Consider the following 26,075-nt stretch of genomic DNA (forward strand, 5'->3'; position numbering starts at 1 on the left):
CAAACAGTCAATTTTGAATTACTGGGAGTTAAGGCTTCATTATATGAATTTTGAGAGGGAACACAGTTCAGCCCATAACATTGATAGAATAAATTATCATGATCAGGCATGAAAGCAAGGACATCCCTGTAGATACTATGTAGATTAAAAGGATGATAATGAACAACTTTGACAATAAATTCAATAACTTAGATGTAATGGACGAGGAGGAGGAGGAGATGTAATGGACGATTTTCCTTAACTAAAATCTTGAGAATATTAATATTAATAAAGCCACTGCCTAAAGCTTCTGAAAAGGGCATAGAAACAAGTGGATTGTGGAAAGAAGTCAGAAGTTGGAAAAGCAATTCATAAAAGGATGAGTTTCCTGAGTTCCTTTCATCTCATGGCTCTCCTCCTGAAGGCAGTCCCAGTTGTAGAAGTATAAACCAGGTAGATGGCTAACCTCAAATAGAACCTTGTTTTTCTGTCTTAAAGGAACCATCAAAGGGGAAACTGGCAGGCTGGAATATGTAACAGGAATTCTGGAAAGGAGAGATTTATGGAAGGTAATTAGCCCAGCATAATACACTTAACACTCGCCTCTGAGTTGTTTGTGGACGGGACAAATCTAGAACATCATAACCTTTAATATTTAGAACATTGCCCAAGTGTCATACTAACCCCTGAGAAACGCATGTTCAGGATAGACCCGAAACAACATAGCAAAAGCTCTATGGGCTTGAACTAAGATTTAAACCATGACCCAAATCTCAGACTATACCTGAGTGATGGAGGTATAGGAAAGTCTGAAAGGAAAATAAGACTGAAAACAGAACTGAGCTTGAAAGCACTGCATATAAGAAGAAAGCAAGACAGAACTTTTGGTCTGAGCTTAAACAGGGTTGATTGGTTAAGAAGGAAAAAATAACATCCTCCAAAGGATTATAAGAGAACCCCACAATCTATAAAGCATCACAGACACAATAATTTCCAGGATAGAATCAAAATGACTTGTTATAGAAAGAATGAGGAAAATATGACCAATTCACACAGGGAAAGACAACTAACGGATTTCAAGACTTAGCTATAGTAATGAGACTGTAGTACCGACAGAGAGAGAAACTCAGAGACCAATGCAACAGCAGAGAGAGCCCCAAAATGGTGTCTCTCAAATATAGCCAATCAATCTTTGACAAGTTGCAAAAGAAATTCAGTAAAGAGAGGATAGTCTTTTCAACAATGGCGCTGAAGCAATTGGATATCCATAAGCAAAAGAATAAACCTAAAACTCACACCTCATACAAAAATAAACTCAAAGTGAGACATAGATTTAAAAGCAAAACATAAAGCTATAAAACTAAATAATCAACATAGTGAAAATTCCAAATGCTGGTAAGAATACAGAAAAACTGGATCTCATTCATTGCTGGTGGAAATATTGAATAGTACAGCCATTCCGGCAAGTATTTTGGCATTTACTTTAACAACTAAACATAATTATCATACAACCCAGAATCACTCTGGACATTTATTGTAGAGAAATGAAAACTTAGGTCTTCATAAAAACCCAAACGTCATTGTTCATAGCTTTATTTGTAATAACCCAAAACTGGAAACAATCAAAATGTCTCTCAGTTAAACAAACTGGTCTAACCTTATTATGAAATTATACTCAGCAATAAAAAGGAAAAAGCTCTATATAACAATTTTATTGGATCTCAAGGGCATTTTACTGAATGAAAAAGATCAATTTTGAAAGGGCACAAACTATATGATTCCATATATTAAAAATTCTCTAAATAACTATTATAGAAATGGTAAGCAGATTAGTGGTTTCCAGGGTTAGGTGGTAGGAGTAGGGTGTGATAGGACTCTAAAAGAGAGGGCTATGTAATGATGGAATAGTTTGGTATTTAGATTGCAGTGTTCATTACCTAAATCTACACATATGATTAAATGATATAGAACTATATACACACATTGTACCAATGTCATCTCAGTTTTGATATTGCACAGTAATTATATAAGATAACCATTGGAGTAAACAGGATGAAAGATACATAGTGCCTCTCTTTACTATCTTGGCACCACTTTGTGATTCTCTATTTTAAGATGAAAAGGTTTTAAAAGTTAAAGAAAACAAAGGAAGGATGGTTTCAGCAGCATAATGGTGGTATAAGAGAAAAAAGTCTTTGAACCTGAAGAGTGGTAAACAGAAATTATACAGTCTGAAGAGCATGGTCGAGGGAAGACTTGAAAAAAAGAAAGAAAATGAACAAAGAGCATCGAGGATGTGTGGGACAATATTTTTTAAATCTACCATATTCGCCATTGGGTTCCCAAAAGGAAAGGTTAAGATTGAAGCTAGATTTGGAGAAAAATAAATGCCCCCCACAAATCCCAAATTTAGTAAGACATAAATTTGCAGATAAAGGAAGCTTGAGGAAACCCAAAGAAGATAAATTCAAAGAAAACATTTAAACACATTATAATGAAGCCACTGAAATCTACTTAGAAATGAGTTTTTTTAAAAAATAGAACTAGAGAAAAATAAAAGCATATGGAAACATTGCATATGGAAAAACAATTATTTGGATGAGCTTGAATTTCTCATCTGAAGCCATGAAATCAATGACAATGGAAGAACATCTTTGAAGTACTAAAAGGAAAGAACTGTCAACCCAGGGTTCTATGTCCAGCAAAAAAATCCATCACAATAAAGGCTCAATAAGGACACTGTGCAAGAGATTTGAACAGGCATTTCACCAAAGAAGATAGATGGCATATAAACAAAAAGATGCTTAACATAAGCCCTTATGATGATTTAGGCAAAATAAAACCACAATATTATACCACTATAGGTCTACTAAAATGGCTAAAATAAAAATTACAATACCCAGTTTTAGTAAGGATGTACAGCAACTGAACTCTCATCCATCACTAGCGGGAAGGCAAAATAATATAGCCACTCTGGATAACAGTCTGGCAGTTTTTTTATACAGTTAAATATACACTATACAACCAGTTCTAGGTATTCACCTGGGAGAAATGAAAATTATTATTTTTTTAAATTTTAAACTTATTTAATTCATAAATTGATAAAACTTATAGCACGGAACCCCCCAAAAATGTTAATTTTACCCCTCAAAATGTTAATTTTACTCTAAATTTTAAAAAGATCTCTCACTAAAAAAAAAAAAAGCCTTGAAGTTTCACTACCGATTTCTGCCTATCATAAACAGGGAAGAACTAATACTAATCTTAGACAAACCCTTCCAGAAAATAAAGAAGGGAACAGTCCTCAATTCATTTCATGAGGCCAACATAAACTTGATACTAAAACCTATCAGATTCAGGGCAGCCCAGGTGGCTCAGCGGTTTAGCGCTGCCTTCGGCCCAGGACGTGATCCTGGAGTCCCAGGATCAAGTCCCGCATCGGGCTCTCTGCATGGAGCCTGCTTCTCCCTCTGCCTGTGTCTCTGCCTCTCTCTCTCTGTCTTTCATGATTAAATAAATAAAATATTTGAAAAAGAAATAAAACCTATCAGATTCGATAAACATAGATGCAGAAATCCTCATAGACACACACAAAAGTAGTTAGCATAAGAATCCAGCAACTTATAAAAAGAATAGTACATCATGACCAAGTGGGGTTTATCCCAGTAATTCAAGATTAGTTAAAAAATGAGTCATTGCTCAGTGGATATAGAGTTTCTGTTTCGCAAATGGAAAATTTCTAGAAATCTGTTACAGAACAATATGCTTCATATATTTTGATGGCCTGTCATTAGATGTGTAAATCTTAATAATTATTATATCTCCTTGCTGTATTGAACCTTTATTAATATATAATGTCCATCATTGTCTCTCATAGCTTTTTTTTTTAAGATTTTATTTATTTATTCATGAGAGACACAGAGGCATTTTTGCATTTCTGCAACTCACAGCTGTGCTGAATTCAAACTAATAGACTAAGTGAGATCTATATCTAGCACAATTACATTCCAAAGTCCAGTCTCTTTTCCTGATGTATATGTAATACAAAAGGTATCACTTAACGTTATGAGGTGAGCAGTGCCCACATAAATACCTTTGAAACTATGGTTTTTAATAGCCACATAATATTCTACTATGTCTTAGTTTAACCATTCCTCTATTTCTCATATATTACCATTCTACTGAAGAATAATGATAAATCTCCCTGTATATCAAGTCTTGCTTTTTATTGATTCCTATATATTGATTGTTAATTACACATTGCTAATTATTTTAGGAAGAAGCCCTTCATGTGGTAAGTTTTTATTTTTTTTATTTTTTTAAAGATTTTATTTATTTATTCATAGAAACACAGAGAGAGAGAGAGGCAGTGATACAGGCAGAGGGAGAAGCAGGCTCCATGCAGGGAGCCCAACGTGGGACTCGATCCAGGGTCTCCAGGATCATGCCCTGGGCTGCAGGCGGCGCTAAACTGCTGCGCCACTGGGTCTGCCGTGGTTGGTTTTTATAGTTTTATTCTCATCTGCTGAGATTTTATTGTTCTTTTTAGAAAAAAAATGCAATGTTTTATATTTGTAAAAGAATATATGTAACAAATGTGTAAGTTTGAAGAAGAAGAAAATAAACACCATGTAGCCCTTCATCCAATCTCAGAACTTAACTATTAACATTTGAAGCTGCCTTGTGGACTCCTCTCTAATATCGACTCCCAGAAAACCCTCAGAGAAAAATACTACGATGAAGTTTGTGGTTTTCAGCCCTCTTTGTTGTCATCTGTCTTAACACATTTGCTGAAGCCAAAAGTCTTGGAGTCAACCTTGATTTCTTACTACTCCCATCCCCACCCCCCATATCCAACCTGTTAGCAAAACCTGTCGACTCCTCCCTAAAAATATATTCAGAATTCACCACCACACCACATTCTCCTCCAAGCCACCACCTCTCACCTGGATCATCAACGTAGCCTCCTAACTTGATTCTCCGTTTTGCTCCCATTCAATCTATTTTCTTTTCTTTTCTTTTTTTAATCTATTTTCATTACAGTGGCCACAGTAATTCTGTGTCAAGTAAGTCAGATCATGGCAGACCTTTGCACAAAACCTCTCAGAGTAAAACTCTGCAATATCCTAGATGGTCAGTCCCACTCTGCCTTGCTTTTCTGAACCTGTGGCCCACTGTGTTTTTCACTCAGAGTACTCCAAAGAGGTCCACTTGCTTTTTCTTAAACCCACCCAAACCACTGAGACCTTGGGGCTTTTGTACTTGCTGTTTCTCCTGTCTGGAATGCTCTCTCCCCAGATATCTGCATGGTTTACTCCTTCACTGGGTTCGGGTCTTCCCTCCAATATTCCTTCTCAGAGAGGCCTTCCCTGGCCACCCTACTACTCTCCCTACCACTTTCTAGCCACTTCCCTTTATGTTTCTCTTTAGCACGTCAATTTACATATATTTAATTTACTTGTTGTCTGTTCCAGCACTAGAAATTAAGCACCATGAGGTCAGGCACTTTTGTCTTTTGTGTTTACTGCTGCCTATATCTTTGATGTCTAGAACATTGCTGGCATATAGTAGGTACTCAAAAAATATTTGTTGAATTGAAATTGAATTAAGTCTATGTATTTTTATATATAGCTTTGTGGTTTTATGAGCATGATATCCTCCTCTGTATGTATCCTCCTCTGTAAGTCTACATGTATGACGTGCTTTATCTCCTCCACATTATATGTCTCATTTACCTACATTAGTCTGTGTGGCTATAATTAATGCATTTTCACATGACATGAGTGACATGACAGTGTGCCTGTAAAATTTAATTATTATTTTTTTTAAGATTTTATTTATTCATGAGAGACACAGAGAGGCAGAGACATAGGCAGAGGGAGAAGCAGGCTCCTCAAGGAGCCTGACGCAGGACTTGATCCTGGATCCCGGGATCACAACCTGAGCCAAAGGCAGATGCTCAACCACTGAGCCACCCAGGCGTCCTGTATCATTTAATTAGCCATTCTTCCCTTGATGAACATGTGGGTTGTCCCCTTGTTCCCCTGGTTTATTTATATATAATTATGCACATATGTGTATGTAAACATTTTTAAAAATATGTTATTTATTTATTCATGAGAGACACAGACAGAGGAAAAGCAGGCTCCATGCAGGAAGCCTGATGTGGGACTCGATCCCGGGACTCCAGGATCATGCCATGGGCCGAAGGCAGGCGCCAAACCACTGAGCCACCCAGGGGATCCCCTGGAGGTAAACATTTATATATTTATAGACATGTACACACATGCTTTGGGCTCTTAACATGTCTGTAGAATAAAGTGCTATCAATAGAATTGTTGGAAGAGAGGGTATTTCCCTTTTTTTATTTAAAAAATACTTTTAACTGTGGTAAAAAAAAACACATAAGAAAAAAATGTCTCATCCTAACCATTTTTAAGTTTACAGTTGACCATTTTCAGTTCAATTGTTTTAAGTACATTCACATTGTGCAACAGATCTCCAGAACTTTTCATCTTGCCTGAAACTCTGTACCAATTAAATGACAATTCTGCTTTTCTCCCTCCCTCTATCCCCTGGCAACCACTATTTGACCTTCTGTTTCTTTAAAGTTAACTCTTTTAGGTAGATCATGTAAGTACAATACACAGTATTTGTCTTTCTGCGACTGGCTTGTTTCACTTAGCATTATGTCCACAAGTTTCATCCATATTGTAATATGTATATTTTTTAAAGTATGTTGTCTTTTTGTTCTACTTTCTCAAAGGTTTCTCACTTTAATCTTGTGCTTCTCTCATAAATTTTCTTTTACTATGCAGTTTCTTTTTAATTAATGAGGTGAGCATAAAAATCAAGTAATACAATAATTTTAAAAACAATACGCTTATCAGGAATTAAATGCAAACATAAAATCTTGTACTTTTCTGACCACTTTTTATTTCTAAATCAATTTTATTTAAGTATAATTTATATATAGAGATGAACCAATCTTAAATGTTCATTTCAATTACTTTTGACAAGTGTGTACAGTTCTATAACCATCACTACAATCATATAACATTTCACCCCCAAAACTACCCACATGCCCTGTTTTAGACAATTCCCTCCTCCACCCCTCACCCCTGGTACCACTGCATAAGAGCGGGGGGAGGAGCATACTGAAATTCTCTGTACTATCTTCATAATTTTTCTGTAAATCTAAAAAATCTAAAATTATTACAAATACAAAGTTTAATTGAAAGGAAGAGAGGGGCACTTGGGTGGCTCAGTCAGTGAAGCACCTGACTCTTGGTTTCGGCTGAGTCAGGATCTCAGGGTCGAGATGGAGCCCAAGCTCCAAGCTCTGTGCTGGGTGTGGAGCCTGCTTAAGATTCTCTCTCCACCTCCGTCTGCCCTTCTGTCCCCTCTCTAAAAAAAGAGAGAGAATGAGAAGCCACCAGACCTATACTCACCTATTATTCATTCTGTTGTCCTTGGAACTGCTGTCATTCCATCACTCATCACCCAGAGATAGGGCAGCACCAGTATTAATTTCCTATTGCTGCTGTAACACAATTACCACCAATTCAATGACTTAAAACCAAGACAAACGTAAAGTTTATCTTAAAGTTCTAGAGATACAAAGTCAAAATGGGTCTTATGAACTCAAGTCAAGCAGAGCTCTGTTCCTTCTGGAGGCTCTATGGGACAATTTGTCTCCTTGTCTTTCCCCGCGTCTAAAGGCATCTACATTCCTTGGTTCATGGTCACTTTTTCTGACTTTAAAACCAGCAGGCTAACATCTTAACATTTCCCTCTCTCCTTCTCTCTCACATACCCATGTTTCTGTTGTTACAGCTCCTTTTGTGATTCTGACCTTCCTGGACCTCTCTTACAAGAACCCGTGTGATTACATTGGGCCCATCTGGATAATACAGGACAATTTTTCCACCTGACCATCCTTAATCATATCCAGAGTCCCTTTCGCTATGTAAGGTAATATCTGCACAGGTTCTAGGATTTAGTTATGGACTTTTGGGGGTCCCTTGGGGGAACAGGTTTTGGTCAATCACATGTGCCTATGAAATTCTAGGAAAGCTGGTTACGTCTGAGGGTGGTCATGCAGTGGGAACGTACCAGGATACCAATACGGTCCTACTGGTATTTGTGAACAAATCTCTATCATACTTCGATTCGAGGGCAATGACCACAAGAGACGGCGATGTAAAGCATGGAAAAGGGCCTATTTTAATCTGACGCCTTGGCAGGGCAGAGGTTTGAATTTGTGGTCTGAGCCAAAGAACTGTATTTTAATGATCCAGGGCAGAGTGAGTTACTTGATGGGGATACTCCTAGTTTGTGACCATAAACCTAAACACCTAAGATGGCAAGATCACCCTGTGTAGCATTCAGAACCCTCTGATACAGTGATAACCTGCAGGGACAAGTGGGTGGGGGAGGTACATTGATTAATCCTGGGGAATGCCGAGTTTCTATAAAATTCCCCCAAGTATGCTGTAGCAACCTAGTTCCACATTAGAATGACGGTGCTTTTGTTCCATTAGAAAAACATATTCGGGAGCTTCACCATTCTAAGAAAAGAATAAATAATATTATTAACTCTGCCTTTGGCCATCAGTATCTGCTGCCATAGAAGTGAAGGGAGAAAGTACATTAGGTACCCATGTACTCAGTAAATGGGTGGCCTGTGGTTAAAATGTGTTCTTACTCAAAGGGGGCATGTTACCTACAGTTACTGCTGAGAACAGGTGGATCCCACAGTTGTAGATGGAGGTACAGAACGTACTGACGTGTAGGAGATCCAGATAGCACCCATGCTCATGGGTGGTAGATACACCAATTTAAATAATCAGGGTCATGCACCACTGGCCCTCTGGAATCTATCTATCTGGGGCTTGAGCAATGGCAGGAAAGAGTTTCATAGAAAGAAAAGCTACTGACTCCATAATTGACCAGTGTATCGTTACCACTTGTGCTGGATACCCACCTCCTCTAAATCATTCTCCCTCTATGTATCCTAGGATATTAAAATTGACCATCAATAATCCTTGAGGTTCCTGTTGAGTTTGGCCAATGGGAGGCACTGGCTTGGGGGCATAAGGAAGGGAGGGAGTGAGGCCAGGCCATTATTCTTCGAGCTCCTTTCCTTCTGGGGCACCGTGGCACATCTGCTACAATTACAACTACTCTCTAAAACTACTCTCACGGTTTTCAGCACAGGGTGACTATTTTACCTTCCCTTGAGGATTCTTTTAAACTTGTCCACACTTTTGCAAATAGCCTCTTGATTAAACAAGCCTCAAATGTCCCTTTTAGGAGAGCCAACCATTTCTTGCTTGTCTCTTGATTGATGCATCACTAGAACCAAGGAACAGATCCACCACCAAGAGAATTCCTTATGGGCCTGAGGAGTTCAGGCATGGCTTAGGGCATTGGGAGGTGCTTCTGAATAATAGAATTTTTTAAAAATATTTTATTTATTTATTTATTCATGACAGACACAGAGAGACAGAGACATAGGCAGAGGGGGAAGCCGGCTCTATTCAGGGAGCCTGACATGGGACTCGATCCAGGGTCTCCAGGATCACACCCCAGGATGAAGGCAGCGCTAAACCGCTGGGCCCCCCGGGCTGCCCTGAATAATATAATTTAGTTTTTGACTTACAGGAATGTGGCAACCCTTGTAACACCTTGGAATTACATTTATTCTATAAATAATAATACTGAGCATGTGTTATGTGCCAGACACTGGAAATACAGGAATGAAGAAAACAGACAAACATCCCTGTGCTACTAGACCTTTATGCAGGTGGAGGAGACAGACCATGAACAGAATAAATAAAATATACGCCATATGTTAGATGCTATGAAGGAAGAATGAAGCAGGGAAGAGAGATGGGGAGTTGGAAACTGTGCAGTTTTATTTTGCTTATTTTTTTAAAGATTTTCTTTATTAGAGAGAGAGCACAAGTTGGGGGGAGGGGTAGAAGCAGACTCCCCACTGAGCAGAGAGCCCTATACGGGGCTTGATCCCAGGACCCTGAGATGATGATCTGAGCTGAAGGCAGACATGTCACCAAGTAAGCCACCCAGGTGCTCTACAGAAGGGTGCAGGGAACGTTTCAGGGAGAAAGTAACATCTGAGTAATGACCTCAAAGAGAGTTGGCAAAAATAGCCAACAGGATATAAAAGTAGGACATAGACTATGAAGTGGGTGCTGGAAACTACCTACCAGATACCTGCAGGCTGAGAGATTTTGCTGTCTCTGTGACATCACATGAAATAAGCCATTTTCCAAGGATGCTCTAGCCAGATTTTCAGTATTGCAGCCACCAGCAACAGTGCTGACGGCGCTGAGAGGGAGCTCAGGGAATGTGGCCTTGCCCGGCATCCCCTACAACACTAGGCTGCAAACTCCTCCTCTCCCTTGCTAACCCTTAGAACCGGTGTGTTGCAGCGTAAGGAAGTCATCTTCTTGCCAAAAGATGGGATAGAGTCTCTGAAGAGCCGTGTAAAGAAGTGGCAGGTAAAAGGAGTGGTCAAGAGCCAGAGTCCTTCTGCCCTGGGGCCTGGAGTCTGATCCCCACTTCCTCCCTTCCCTATACCTCAGCTTACACTCACCGAGGAGAATACAAACTAGGGCAAGGGCTTTGGCCTCTCCTTCAGTACAGAAGCTCAGAGCAGGTGCCTGACACCGCGGAGGAATGTGAGCTCACAGGCCTGCAGGCCAAGGTCCCTGGAGCAGCCAGGTAGTTGGTGCCAGTAATGGGAACACAGCTGTGGGGTACCTAGGGGCTCACTTGCCCACAGGACGGAGTCCCGGAGGCAGGCAGGCAGGCAGGCAGTCCAGGGCTAGTAAACCAGCTGCACGAAGCCCCAGGGGAGGCAGGCTTGCTTCTCCACCACTTTTATTTATTTATCTATTAAAGATTTTATTTATTCATGAGAGACAGAGAGACAGAGACAGAGGCAGAGACAGGCAGAGGGAGAAGCTGGCTCTCTGCAGGGAGCCGGATGTGGGACTGGATCCTGGGTCTCCAGGATCCCACCCTGGGCTCAAGGCGGTGCTAAACCGTTGAGCCACCCGGACTGCCCTTCTCTACCACTTTTAGCACGAAGTTTCCACCTTCCACATCACAAAGTGGCTGCATGAACGCTCAGCCGTCATATCTGCATTTCAGGTTAGAAACACAAGGAAAGACAGAGGGCCAAGACTGAACCTCAGCTGAGCTTTTTCAAAGTCCTACCTATCAGCCTCCATTTAACTTAAGGTTATCAGGAAGTGATGCTTTAAGCATTTTGTATTTTTACAGTACTGTTTGCTTCTTACAGGCTTTTTTTTTTTTAGTTTTGGAGTTTGGAGTTGATGTGAAATACATTATAAACACTCTTATTTTGATAAGGTTTAATACTAAGAGCAAACTTTTTACTCAATGGGAAAAAAAATTAGATGTATTCACTTTGAGATCAGGAAAACACAAGGTTTTTTGACTTTCATTGGTAGTATTTTACATAGTTCTACAGGACCAAATAAGCTGTATAGGAAAATAAAAATAAGGGCAGCCCCAGTGGCTCAGCAGTTTAGCGTGGTTTTCAGCCCAGGGCGTGATCCTGGAGACTGGGGATCGAGTCCCATGTCGGGCTCCCTGCATGGAACCTGCTTCTTCCTCTGCCTGTGTCTCTGCCTCTCTCTCTCTCTCTCTCTCTCTCTCTCTCTCAGTGTGTGTGTGTCTTTCATGAATAAATAAATAAAATCTTTAAAAAAAAAGAAAAATAAGAGATGTAAGAATTTGGGGAGAAAAAAGATAAAGCTCTCATTATTTCCTAATGATACGATCATCTATATGGGAAACTTAGAATCAACAACCATACTATTAGCATGAGTGAGAGTATTCAGAAAGAGCACCAGATATAAGATAAGTTGATATAAATCAGTAACATTTATCTTAAGAGTAATAACCAACTAGAAAATATAATTTAAACAACAAAAATATAAGTATCGAAGAATTTAACTTACCAAATAATAGAGAAATTGTCTATGATATTTTTAAACTCTATTAAAAGACATAGGGAAATATTTGAATAAATGGAAAGATATTTTGTTATGTTGAATGAGATAACATTAAAGATATATATTCCCCAAAATTAATCCATAAATTCCATGCACTCTCAACCCAAATTGCAACTGTGTTTTTGTTTTGTTCTGTTTGGTTTTCTTTGGTTTGGAAACTCAACAGTCAAAAGTTATTTCAAGGAACAAAAGTCCATGGTTATCTAATTTTTTCAGTTGTAAAAGAAGAGCCAAATTGGAAGGAACCGGCATTATTACATACTAGAAAGCCATGGAAATAAAGAAGAGTAGAGTATAAGAGCAGAAAAATAGATACTGGGACAGAATAGAGAGTTCAGAGATAGACCCATATATATTTGAGACTTCTTACCTCATGGAAACAGGGACAGGACAAACTTTTTCATGGACATTTTGGGAAAACTGGATCACCAAATGGGGAAAAGTAAAACTGCATTTTTTCTTAACATGATAGTTGAATGTGGACCACAAATATATTAAAGACTGAATGTGAAAAGGAAACTCCTAAAGGTAATAGAAACTGATGTAAGAGAATATCTTTGTGACCCAAGGCTTCCGGGACATCCTTGACTATCTTTAATAGATAAAGATGGCTGCAGGTACTGCAAAGAAAAGGGACGCTGGATCAGAATTAGCCCCAATTTAATGACAAACAACAGACTACAATCACAGCAGTTCCAATAAATCCTCTCTCCCTGGAATCTGCTCCTAGTTATCCCCAAATACCCTTGAATTTACTGTGAACTAATAATCCTAGCCAAGTGGTCCATTACCTTTTCGGTAGACACCAGAGTTGTCCATTCTACTCCCAACACCTCACAATTCCCCATCATAATTCCTGGAGTACCCCAGTCATTCCTGTGTAGGGTTAGATAACGTACCACATGATTTGCCCCTTCCCGAACCCCTTAGGCCCCATGTGGTCCGACATAACTTTTTGTTAAACTGTAAAATAATCCATTAGGCAAGATTTACTTTCTTCTTAGAATATTAACATTTCATGTTGGCCTGAAGGACTGACCCTTGAAGTTCTGGGCTCCTTCCCCACTCATCTTTGCCCTCTGACAGTTCTGATAGATTACCCCAATTTTACTGTTTTTCCACTATGGAAAGTTCCTGAATGTTTTATGGGTGTCTATTCATATTTTCTTTCTTAAAATAAATGTATTATGAATACAGGAAGAGAAATATTGGAGTAATTGGACCTTTGAACAGGCGTAATTAAACTTAGATTGGAGTGGGTGTGGAATGCTACTATCAGCCTCCTTCTCTGCCCTTGGGAATCCAAAGTGGCCTCCCGTAAGAATTAAAGTTAACTCCTTCCATTTCCTAAAGCCAAATCCTGGGATACCCTGACATTTACCCCCACAGAACACTGACAACAAAATGTTGTTATTAAGAAGAAACAATTAGGAAACAGTGAAAATCCTTGCTCATGACAAACAGAAACCATCCTCTTCAGATGATTGGGCTATTAGATCAGGGCTATTCGATCTTTACTAAGTATGTACACAAACATTGCTTCCAGAGATTTTCTTCGTTGGAAAGAACAGAGGATGAATCCCTGGCTTACTTGATGAAAAATGTCCTCCCAGACAGAGCCTGGGAAAGTGACTTTGGTCCATGCTTGAGTATCCCACTTTGAGGTGGAGTCTCCCTGGAGTGGGGATGTGGCTGGGGGTGGGTGTTGGGAAGGGGTATAAACCAAAGTACCTGATGGTTAAAATCCGACAGTTCTGTAAAGGTGACTTTTGTGGTTTTCATCATCCTGTCCCTGCTAGGACTACTCTCATCCTTAGAGCCTGCTTAATGGTAGTATAATATGGCATTTGTCCCTTTCCTTTGATCTGGGTAGTAGGACACAACATTTCTCATCTAAAAACTATGCCTGGAGCTGGAGTTCCTCCTTTTTCTGACTTTCCTCAAATGCTGGAAATTTCTAAGAAGACCCTGTTTCTTTCCTAGGACTTGCATGTGCTCCTGGAGCTTCAGGATCCTGAAAACCTATAATGTCAGCTCTATTTTCATCTGAACTTGGGCTTCACACAGAATCTGGTACTGACTTGGGTTTGGCAGTGGTCTTTCCTGCCCCTTGGCTTTTTTTTTTTTTTTTTTTCTGGAGCTGAAATAGCTCATTATGTTTTTTCCCCCATTTTAATTTTGGAAGGACCTTCTCTGTTTTGTGGCAGGACCAGTAGAGTCTTGCTCATAAGGATCTCAATTTGCTGGCTTAGGCAGGTGGGTTTTTCCCCCTGACTTGGAAGTCCTCCAATCCTTTCTTTACCCTCAACACGCTCTCCTGCTTTGGGGCACCTACTGTTCTCTGAGTCATAGCAATTGTGTTCTTTTTCTAGCTCTTTCCTGCAGCCTGAAGTTTAGCATTCTCCTTCTGGCACAGGCCACTCTCTCTGGCATCCCTATTAAAGACAAACATATAGGAAACTATTGGGTCTCCCCTAGCCTCACTCTGGCATAACACTCAGAGACCCGGAAGTCAAGCTCCCTGAGGCTCGGGGCAATGCAATCAAACCAACTGGGCTGGTTTGTGGGTTCTGTGTCCAATGTTACCAGGAAGCTGCTCTTTATTTTTTTTTATTTTTTTTTTAATTTTTATTTATTTATGATAGGCACACAGTGAGAGAGAGAGAGAGGCAGAGACACAGGCAGAGGGAGAAGCAGGCTCCATGCACCGGGAGCCTGACGTGGGATTCGATCCCGGGTCTCCAGGATCGCGCCCCAGGCCAAAGGCAGGCGCTAAACCGCTGCGCCACCCAGGGATCCCTTTTTTTTTATTTTTTAATTTTTTTAGGAAGCTGCTCTTTAAAGCATAACTATCCTGTATCTGGATCTTGTGCAATCAGCGTGCTCAGTGATGGGGGGCATTCCTTGCTTACTGGTCTCTAGACCACATAGATGCCCATCTACTGTATTGAAATTTTCCAGGTCACTAGTTCTCACAGTCTCCTGATAGTTGTTGAGAAGCAAGGGGCTATTTGGACTTGACTATTTCCCTGGTCTCTTTGGCCCTTGACACTAATTTAAAGAAGGCAAAGTCGCTAATCTTGTAATGCAGTAATTTATTTAAAAGAAAGATTTATCAGGTGTCAGGCATATCACCACCACAGTCATGAAAGTCATCCATTACTGCATGCAAAGTAGCCACGTCTTGGTCAAGAATCTACACTGTTTTCATTGATCTGAAGAATTCAATTCTTGGTTGTTACTCAAGTTTTACTTCAAAGATTTGAAATATTTACTTCTGGCACATACCAGGTACTATATTGCAGTTTCCCACACAGTGGCCAGGTATTACAGTGGAGGTCTTAAAATCGGGGGAAAGAAATCTCATTCTACCGGCAGGATTCATTTACTCCCTCAATCACTTACTAACTCACTCAATGAACATTTGTTGAAGGAGGGAACAGCTATTCAGAAAAGTGCAGGGCAGTTCTCACTTCCCAGGATTTATCCCATTCCTGTCTGTGGGTGCAGGTTGCCCAGTGTGCTTACCTTAGTAGCTTATTTTGTTTTCCCTTGCTTGAAGTCTTGTCTTTCGGTACCTTTGTCCCGTTATGATTGAGGACAAGAATCCGTATAAACTAAAACAGATGTTTACTGAAGCCCAGTATATATATGCCTGTTGCCAGGAATAAAGCAATGAATAACACAGAGAGGCCTTCTCACTGAAGAATCTGTAGTATGGGTGGGGGGGAGGGAGGAGAGACAGAAAGACAACCCTACAATTACCTGGGATATATGTTATTCCCCACAGGGAAGGGTATTGAGTGTTAAGACAAACCCAAAGTTCTTTTTTTCTAAGCAAATAATCTGAAAATCTGAAAGAAAGGTTCTGATCAATAACATGTTCAGGGAACAGATTAAGGGAGGACACAGGCCTCAAGCTTTAACAGATTTTTCAAGGGACAACATGTCACTTCTGAAATATAGATGAAGTAGGAGCACACGTTTTACAGTAAAAAAAACCTGGTTTGGAATCCTGACTCGCTAGAGGAACTTTATTGAGTGAATTAATCTCTTCAAGCCTGAGTTTCCTCATCCATGAAATAGAAACAGTACTTCTTAATTCACAGGATCTTCTGCAAAGGTTAAATTAAATGGGAGAGCAAATGCATTTTGTAGACAGTTTCCCACACAGCTGCTCCATAAGTGGTAACTATTATCTCTCTTCAGATTTAGAGGAAGTCTTATAAGAAAACCTAGTCTGGCTGCTGCTTTGCATGGACCTTCTTTTCCTGATTTTTCCAGTTAGGAAATACTGAGCTCAACCAACATGATTTCCTACCTCTATAACTGGCTTTAAGAGACACATCTAAATGCTAAAGCACATTTTGAGGAATCAAACAACTGGACATAGATGTGTTAACCGCAGTGAGGTAGGCTTAATGAGGAAGAATAGGGCCAGGAAACTATACGTGCCCATTTGATGAAAGAGCAGTGGGTTGAGAAGTGGGAAGAACCAGCCAGAGAATGGACAAACTGAGGCCATTAAATGAAGTCTAGACAAGAAGATGGCATTTGAAATCCAAGGACAGATTAACAAATAACTCATGACATTAGTATTTAGGGTGGATAATTGACTTCAGGAAGATGCAGCCAGAGGAACTGAATGTTCAGCCTGTGTGCAGACAAAGCTCTTGGATGCAGGGACTTAGAGCAGGCAATATGCTGAGATCCAGGCAGGTAGGGGCTCAGCAGCTAACTTTCAGTTTGAGGAGGGCTCTGGGGATTTATCAAAATAATCTTAGAGAACTGGGGCACCAGATAGTTTATAAGCCTTGGTTTCAAACATAGGAGAACAAAGTACTGATCTAACTACTGCAACTGATCATAGCAACCTTGGCACTGCTGGCACTTTGGATTGGATAATTCTTTGCTGGCGGGTCGGGGGTGGGGTGATGCTGCATGCATTGTAAAATGTTTGCATTGGCCCTGACTTCATTGTAAAATGTTTGCATTGGCCCTGACTTCTATGCACCAGATGCCATTAGTATCCCTTCTCCATGTTGTGACATGTTGTGACAGCCTACAATGTCTCCAGTCATTGCCAAGTGTCCCAGCGCAGGAAAGGTGAGAAGATGGGAGGGAAACATTGCCCTCAATTGGGACCCATTGGGTTGGTTCATGTCTGCTGAGAGAGTGCCGCTGCAACTGGTGGAGTCTGGGGTGAGAGTCTCAGTATCGGATAAGTTGACGCAGGAGAAGTAACAACTGACTGGGGCAGAGTAGTGAGCACTCTGTCCAGATCCCTGTCCCTTCTATCATTTCTATACAGCCTGTCCCACCTTCTCTGTTCCTCTTCTTTTGTCAGAGTAGGCAGTTACTTAGGTTCTAACTGGATGCCTGGAGGCCAGCAACAAGGAAGTCATAGCCAGCCCTTAGGAAAGTCAAAGGTCTGTCTAGGAAGCATGCCACAAGAAACTGGATCAAACTGGACAGGCCCAACATGGCGGATACCATGACAAGAAACTCCTGACCAAATTAGGAAGAAAAAGCACAAAATCCTGCTTCTAAGAAATCCTCATCCCAAGTAACGAATGTTCCATCCCCTAGATAAGAACGGTCAAAAAAAGGTAGAAACCCAAATCCCAGGGTGTGCACCTCTCTCTCTCTCACTTGCTCTCACATCTCTAGAGTGTATTTTTGCTTTAATAAACTCTCCCACTTGTGGGGCCCACCGGCTATGTTGTGTCCGTCCTCGAATTCTTTCTCATGAGACCAAGAACCTTCTGCGACACCTTTGGCGACCGGCAGGGTCAAGAGCCCAGGGTCTCCCAAGTTCACTCAAGCAACACTTTGCCTCCAAAGTACTGCCCGTGGGTTTCTTGAGTTTCTTTGCTCAACATGCTTGGAAAGCCAAAGTATCTGAGATAGGCCTTGGTCAATGGCTGGTGTGAGGAGAACTCCCTTGCATAGAGGGTTGGGGCTTTCCCTGATTGACCTCTTCTGCTTCCCCGCATCTCTGACTTTCTACCAGTTTATTCTCAGGAACACATCCTTAATAAATTAATCGCCCAGAAATCTCTCCTTAGGGTCTGCTCCCAAGGAACCAGCTGTAGGGCTGGGCTAGAGAAACAGACGCAGGTGTGAGAAGCAAGTCCAAGAAAGGGGAAAAGAATGAAGACTATGAAAGGTAAGCCTGGCCTGCGTATCCACTCCAGCACCCGCCTCCCTGCCATCAATGTGGTTTCCAGCATGAGTCTCAGCAGTGAGAGGTGATTTAAGGAGCCAGAGACAGCTAGACAGCGTGGTCTTGTTCTCAGGAACAAAGTTGAAAGCAAGAATAGAGCACAAGGCCTCAAGGCAAAATAAAAAACCACAGAGCTATTAGAGGAAATACCTCTGAAATGCTTTGTAGTTAATATTAAATATCTTCAGAATCTTCCCCACGGAATGAAGGCGTCTGTGAACCTCTGGACTCTGAAAATGTTGAAAGGGAGTATTTCAATCTTTACTTCTGCAACATAGAAAAAGCCTGACAAATCTGTACACTGCTCCCTGCTCCCTTTGCTGCTTAAAACATTCTGTGAGCTATTGGAGGGGAGGACAACTTTCAGGGGTGACTATTGCTTCCGCTTTTTCATAGCAGAACTATTTCCACACCATTTGCACTCAGGTGTGCTCTGGTAGGTGACTGATGCAATGATTTAGAGAAGGTCCAGCTGAGGGAAGTTTCCTAGTAAAGATGGCAGTCTCGTTAGAAACCGGTTCCTTCACTGTTAATACATTGTCGCTGCCTTTCCACACAACAGGGAACAAACTGATGTACCAAGTATAAAATATGTTCTTAAAGCACTTACAACAAAGACAGAAGAGAAAATGTTTAAAAAATAATTTTGAAGGGGCTCCTGGCTGGCTCTGCTGGTAGGTCATGTGACGCTCAATCTTGGCATTGTTAAATTCATGCCCCACATTGGGTGTAGAGATTACTTAAAAATAAAAAACTCATCTTTAAAGAAAATTTGGAGTGTAACCACAAGAAGCATATAAACAAACAATATTATTCTTACATCTAGGAGGAACACAGTGTTTAAAATAGTAAATTATGGGTTCTCCACTCATAATTTGCCTTTTGTAATCATTTCTTTATTCTGTAAAGAAAGCATATGTTCTTCAGTCAGTATGTAATTTAGACCAGCAAGCAAGTTATAATTTTTAATTCTGAAAATTAAAGTTTGAGGGATTCTTTGAGAATATGTTTTAAGAAATACATAGACAGCATGTACCAAGAGGCATTGGTACAAGCCTCCAGACTTGGTAAAATTCTTAGAAAAAGAAAACTGTCAAACTGAATTCATCTCAGGAAAAGTAATTTGGAGATAGAGAATTGACAATGACAAAGGAAAAGATGTAAGTAAGAAAGCATTTATAAATACATTTGCAATAAAATTTCATATTAACTCATGCAACTAACAGATCTCTGCTCTATTTTCAACATAGTTGTCCATGTTCCGCCCCTTATCCTGACCACAGAAACCAATCACCTTGGACCATAATCTTTGGAACCCAGGGTGTCTCCTGCTCCGTGGACAGTTGATCTCTATTCTTTTCAGTGACCTTTTCAGGTAGTCTGGCAAAAAGCTTAGCAAAATTGGGATCCCTGGAATTGGGATCCCTCCCTGGGTGGCGCAGCGGTTTAGCGCCTGCCTTTGGCCCAGGGCGCGATCCCGGAGATCCGGAATCGAATCCCACGTTGGGCTCCCGGTGCATGGAGCCTGCTTCTCCCTCTGCCTATGTCTCTGCCTCTCTCTCTCTCTCTCTCTCTCTCTCTCTCTGTGTGACTATCATAAATAAATAAAAAAAAACTTAAAAAAAAAAAGCTTAGCAAAATTGGAGTACGGTGTTTACACTCAGTTTGCCAAACTCCTTAGATTCTCTCTTTAGAAATTTGAATGTAATTCATAAAGAGGAAGTATGTAGGGTAGAAACACAGAAGTCAAATAGACACGGAAAGAAGGAAAAAGTAGCAGACACCAGGAAGAAGCTGATGCTATGAGATAGCAAGATGCTGGTGATGTCTGGAATCAGGAGTGAGGGAACTGGTTTGGTAGAATCAAGAGAAGTCTTAGCAGAGACATGAAGGAGATGTGTCTCAGGAATACTTGAGCAGATGAGGTGAGAAGGAAGCAACGCACACCTGCTGCTGAGATTAATCAAGCAGTCATGGGCGCCAAAGGGTTTTCTAGCTTCCAAACTCTATGAAAAGGAAGCCAAGCTTTTCCTGTATTTCTGTAGGGCTCGGCCCCGTGGCTTAAATTCTTTAGTCTCTTATTTTCACAAACCTTACTGCTTGAGGTCTCTGAATCTACGCAGTACACCATGTAAAGGAGTCTGGGCTTTAATCTGAAAACATTAGAAAACCATAAAAGGGCTTCATACTTCCATTTTAGAAAGAAGACTCTGGGACAAGCGTGGAAAATAGCTTAGAGGGATCCCTGGGTGGCGCAGCGGTTTGGCGCCTGCCTTTGGCCCAGGGCGCGATCCTGGAGACCCAGGATCGAATCCCACATCGGGCTCCCGGTGCATGGAGCCTGCTTCTCCCTCTGCCTGTGTCTCTCTCTCTCTCTGTAACTATCATAAATAAATAAAAATTAAAAAAAAAAAGAAAATAGCTTAGAAATGGACTAGAGGTAGGGACTGTACACTGGAAACTGTTGTCCTAAACCAATGAGGGCCGCCTGGGTGCCTCAGTTGGCTAAACGTCCCTCTCTTGGTTTTGGCTCCGGTTATAATCTTAGGATCATGAGATCGAGCCCTGCGTTGGGTGGGGTTCTGCACTCAGGGCAGAGTTGGCTTCAGATTCTTTCCCCCTTCCTCTTCTGTCCCTCTGCTGCCTCCCCCAGCTCCCTCTCTCTCTCTCTCTCTAAATAAATAAATAAATAAATAAATAAATAAATAAATAAATAAAATTTAAGCTGGTGAGAGATGATGATTGCCAGAGAATGGAATGGAGAAAATGGATGAATTGAAAGTTACAAAGGGGGATGAACAAACAGAATTTGATTTAGCTTAAATGTGGTAGATGAGGAAGCAGTTAAGAATCAAGTTTGATTCTTTGTTTCCTGATCTGGAAAACCAAATGGGAACCAGATGGATAGTGGCAACCAACTTCTTTCACCGAGAAAGGCAATGTATGAAGAGGACCAACTCCTTTTTTGGGAGGAATGTAGGTGCCAATGAGACTTCCGGGTAAAGATGTCCAATAAGCAGTGGGGTATTCATGTCTAGATCTCACACAAGAACTCTGGAGTTAGATATTTGTGTAAAAGGGCTTGATATCATGATGTTCAGAGATATTCCAGTAGCAGTTTCTTGTTTTATTCCCGTAGCACTAAATTCAGGAATGTACTTGGACATTAGCATAGAGACGCTAAAAATAAAGGTTTTTTTCAAGTCTTGAATATCCTCTCTAAAGAGCACCTTAGCTATGATCTTGTGCATTACATAACTCTTGTTGATGATTGATGAGCTACCTACCTAGATGAGATGGTCTCTAGAGAATGCTGTGTATAAGACCAGTCTACCTTTACATATATAAGGTAGGCTCAGAAAGGGAAGTGAAGTTTCTAGAAGGTCTGACGTAATGTATTCCAGAAAGTCTCCATGTTTGGAAGGTTGAGAAACTCGCATTTTCATCTTTTAGCTGATATTGCAAACACATTCCTATTGCAGTATTTCTGTGAATCTGGACAATCTATTGCTATTTGTCAATATCGATGTCATACAGGGTGTTATCCACAGGTTGGTAATAACTGAAACCATCAGTGTGCATAATAGGATCACTCCAGGAAAATAAAAAGAAGAAAAGAGTGCAAAAAATATAATTCTGGGAAATATGAATCTCTAAGGAATAGGTGGAAAAGAGAAAAGCAGAGAGTAAGGGACTAATGGTGAAATCTGAAGGATTGAACAACTGGAAAGGTAAATTGAGTAATATCTGTATTTCACCATGAACTAAAACAGATAGTTCAGAATGACATTAGACAAGTTTTCTTATTACACAAGAATACTAGCCCATTATTTATTTAAAATAGATTTTCTAAAAGATTCATGACAAAGGCTCAGAAAAAGAACTGGGTTTCCTAGTTTTCAACTAGAATGTTAAAACTTATTGATAATTAAGTCTATTTAGAATTTAATAAAAGATAGTGGGAGTGATGATCACAGAAGAGCTACCTAATATATATATTAAAATATATTTGTACATAAAATATGAATATAAATATATAAAAAAAATATATTTAAACATTGACTTACTGGGTGGCTCCATGGTGCAATGATACCACATTGGGCTTCTAAAACATTAACTTAATACTCCTTGTGTGCCAAGCATTGTGCTTTATCCGCACCATCTCATTTACGTAATAGAATTTCATAAGGAAGGCACTTGGATTTTCTTCTTTTAAAGATGTGGCAACTGGGGCACCTGGGTGGCTCAGCTGGTCAAGCATCGGACTCTTTTGATTTTAGCTCAGGTCATGACCTCAGGGCCCTGAGGTAGAGCCTGGTGTCAGGGGGAGTCTGCTTGCTACTCGCTCCCCCCTTTCTCTCTCTCTCTCTCTCTCTCAAATAAGTAAATAAATGTTAAAAAAATAAAGATGTGGCAACTGAAGATTAAAAAGATTAATTTTCTAGAGTCACCTAGGTAGTAACTCACAGGGCTGATGTTCAGATTTAAAGCTTTTTGACTTCAGATCCTGAAGCTTACCTACTACCTAATCATGCTATGAAAGGATTATTCAAGGTAATAAGAAATTAAACTTAGCAGGTATTTATTAATGTAATTTTCAAAGAAGACAGATTATGTAGCCACAGACCATTCCACACATACACCAATATTCATAGGTGCACCACAATTTTGAAAGTACTTCCTGAGAGATCTGGGTACAATAATATGCATGTGAATTATTTGTTTTTGCTACTAAAAGGGAAATGATTCTGTTTTTCGGGATGCTAACTCCGGTGTTTAGCTGATTTCTTAACTTATAGAATCAAAAATGATTTTTGCCCCAGGTAACTTAAGTTTTGCCATAAAGCCAGGTGTTGTTTCTGTGGCAGTACAATCTCTCTGGGCATATGTACATTGAAAACTACTTGTTTTTGTTTTTTAAAAAAAACTTACAGGGGATCCCTGGGTGGCTCAGCGGTTTAGCGCTGCATTCAGCCCAGGGCCTGATCCGAGACCCGGGATCGAGTCCCATGTCAAGTTCCCTGCCTGGAGCCTCCTTCTCCCTCTGCCTGTGTCTCTGCCTCTCTCTCTCTGTGTCTTTCATGAATAAATACATTAAAAATGTTATTTTAAAAACTTACAGAATAGTGGTTATAGGTAATTGCTACACCTTAAGAAAATTTTGGCTTTTCAAATCATTGTTATTTTTAATTAATGAATTCCAGTTGCATTCCCTCAATTATATGTAAAAGATATAAAGGACTCGAAGAAAGAGGATTTTGAGTCAATCGTGCCAAAATCACTAATAATAAAAAACTTAAATTTCAAGAGAAAAATTGGCCACATAGGGAAAGGCACTAGGAGGAAGCTTGGTGGTAGATTATGAGCCAATTATTAGAGGATCATTTTTTTTTTAAAGGTGGTGGGTGAAAGGATAATTGGGCATTAAGGAGGGCACTTGATGGAATGAGCACTGGGTGTTTTTTAAGATTTTATTTATTTATTCATGAGAGACACAGAGAAAGAGTGAGAGAGTGTCACAGGCAGAAGGAGAAGTAGGTTCCCTGCAGGAGCCCAAAGTGGGACTTAATCTCTGCACCCTGGGGTCAGCCCCTGGGCCAAAGGCAGGAGCTAAACCACTGAGCCCCCCCAGGGATCCCAGCAGTGAGTGTTATATGCAAATGATGAATCATTAAATTCTCCCCCTGAAACTAATAATACAGTATATGCTAACTAAATTGAATTTAAATAACTAAAAAAGTATCATTTTTAAAATCTCCCTGAGACCTCAAGAATGTCTGCCACATATTCTATCTAAGCTTTCTTTCCCTTAATTTCACAGCTTTTAATTCTAAAACCTACACCATAGGAGCTGTCAAATTTCCCAAAGTTGTGTAATAGGCACAAATGATGTTCTGAGAACTCATACATTATCTGCTACTTTCATCCATCCTGGCTTTAATCCTTCTTGTCGGATGGAAAAAAAAAATATATTTCGTTTACAAAGCACTTGTGGTGCAAGACCTTGTTTTACAGCCAAACCTTGTCGCCCACAGACGACAGTCCAGTGTCCCCCATGCTGCAGAGATGTCATCAGCTCAGTCGACTGCAGGGGTTCATTTTTCATCTCCGACCTGTACCCTGGTTCAGGCTCTCCCTCTCCCTTCTTCTGCTTGCACTCGGTAGCTGCGGGATGTCTTGGGCCAGAGACTGACCTGGACCTTCGGAGAAGCACATTTTTCTGTCTACTTTTGCCTCACGTATATGTGCTACTGAATGAAGGCTTTTGCATCGGTTTCTTATATGAGCATCAAACTGTTTTAGGGGGGACGCCTGGGTGGCTCAGCGACTGAGCATCTGCCTTCAGCTCAGGGCGTGACCCCGGGGTTCCGGGATCGCGTCCCACGTCGGGCTCCTTGCACGGAGCCTGCTTCTCCGTCTACCTGTGTCTCTGCCTCTCTCTGCGTCTCTCATGAATAAATAGATAAAATCTTAAAAAGCTGTTTTGGGTACTCATTCATTCAAATATTTACTGATGGCCTGCAACGTGCCAAGCAATGCACTAAGTGCTGGAGATATAGCAAGGGACAACAGAGGGGGGAAAAAAAAAAAAAAGAAGAAGAAAAGAAAAAAAATCCCAACGCATCTAAAGCTCCTTTTAGCTGGGGACTTGCGGTGGGAGGCAGGCGCGGGGCAGAAAGGAGGGATTCTGACTGTGACTTTGGGCGGAGGGTCTGCAACAAAGGGTAGTTTTACCTCCCACCTTACGGACCGGGGAAATAGGTGAGTGCTCGGCGGGAAGCGCCCCCGTGTGCCCCGTTCGGCTCCGGAGCAGCTGCAGCGTAGACGCTGAGCAGGGAAGAAAGTCCCGGGAGGCAGGCCCGGCCTCGCGCTGCAGACCCGGGGAGGGCGCGACCCAGGGCGACGAATCCAGAGGAAGCAAGCTGTTTACACCGAGATGCACCTAGACACAAGCAGACGCTAAGACTTACGTGCGTGGCTCCGTTCACAGAACTGACACCTAAAAAAAAAAAAAAAAAAAAAAAAAGCAAATTTAGACGAGCCAAAGAGCGGCTCCAGCCAGCGCGGGGGAGAGCGGCGCCCCCGGCCCGGAGCGGGCAGGCCACGCCCCCGGCCGCCCCGGCCACGCCCCCTGCGGCTCGCCGCCCCCCGTTGGCCGCGGCGGGGGCGGTGGCCGCGGTGCCCGGAAGTGCGGCTGACGTGTCCCGGCCGCGCGCGGGATTGTGGGCGAGTCTGCTAATGGCGTCGGCGCGTCTGGAGGGCCCGGGGAGCCGGCGCTGAAGCTTCTGCGGGGCTGGTGGGCGACGCGCCGAGCGGCCGGACCCCGCGGCAGCGGGAGGCACCTGGCCGCCGGTGGGCTCGGCGGCGCCTAGCGGGGCGGGGCGGCGCGACCGCGGGGGGCGCCGCGGGGAGGAGCCGCGAGCGTTGCGAGGAGGCTGCGGGGGGCGCCCGGGCTCGCCGCGGGTTCGCCGCGGGTTCGCCGCCCAGGCCCGGCCGAGCCCCGCCGAGCCCCGCCGAGCCCCGCCGAGCCCCGCCGGGCCCCGGAGGCGGGCTGCGGGAGGGCCGCCCCGAGGAGCTGACGGTGCTGCAGCTCGCTCGCGCCTCTCCGCGGTCGGCCCGTAGCTCTGTGGACCATGTCCGGCACCAGCAGCCCGGAGGCAGTGAAGAAGCTGCTGGAGAACATGCAGAGCGATTTGCGGGCCTTGTCCCTGGAGTGCAAGAAGAAATTCCCACCTGTCAAAGAGGTGAGCCGGGGCGACGCCGGGAGAGGGCCGGCGGGCGGGCGGGCCCCGGGATGC

At 41.9% G+C, this 26,075-nt stretch overlaps 1 protein-coding gene and 2 long non-coding RNA genes across 7 annotated transcripts in view; 2 read left to right on the plus strand and 1 right to left on the minus strand.

Annotated features, from left to right (window-relative positions):
• Nucleotides 1–25,394, minus strand: part of LOC144323315 (uncharacterized) — a 74,660-nt gene extending 49,266 nt beyond the window's left edge. For all 4 annotated transcript variants that reach the window (XR_013388729.1, XR_013388728.1, XR_013388727.1 and 1 more), the window contains exons 1-4: nt 25,248–25,394; nt 18,427–18,506; nt 15,579–15,760; nt 7,431–7,522 (exon numbers count right to left, since the gene is read on the minus strand). This is a non-coding gene — a long non-coding RNA (uncharacterized LOC144323315). The remainder of the gene's footprint in view (nt 1–7,430; nt 7,523–15,578; nt 15,761–18,426; nt 18,507–25,247) is intronic.
• Nucleotides 255–9,412, plus strand: LOC144323316 (uncharacterized). The gene is made up of 3 exons (XR_013388732.1): nt 255–548; nt 4,326–6,231; nt 7,816–9,412. It is a non-coding gene; the product is annotated as an uncharacterized LOC144323316 (long non-coding RNA).
• A 388-nt stretch (nt 25,395–25,782) lies between the features above and the next one.
• MON2 (MON2 regulator of endosome-to-Golgi trafficking) overlaps nt 25,783–26,075 on the plus strand; it is a 105,309-nt gene continuing 105,016 nt past the window's right edge. Inside the window, exon 1 of one of the 2 annotated variants that reach the window (XM_077913643.1) lies at nt 25,783–26,021. In XM_077913643.1, coding sequence (XP_077769769.1) covers nt 25,911–26,021 — 111 coding nt within the window. In that variant the 5' untranslated portion in view covers nt 25,783–25,910. The remainder of the gene's footprint in view (nt 26,022–26,075) is intronic. The other variant, XM_077913644.1, reaches the window with a different exon arrangement.

The sequence above is a fragment of the Canis aureus genome, chromosome 11 (genome assembly GCF_053574225.1).
Source record: "Canis aureus isolate CA01 chromosome 11, VMU_Caureus_v.1.0, whole genome shotgun sequence".
Lineage (NCBI taxonomy): Eukaryota > Metazoa > Chordata > Mammalia > Carnivora > Canidae > Canis > Canis aureus.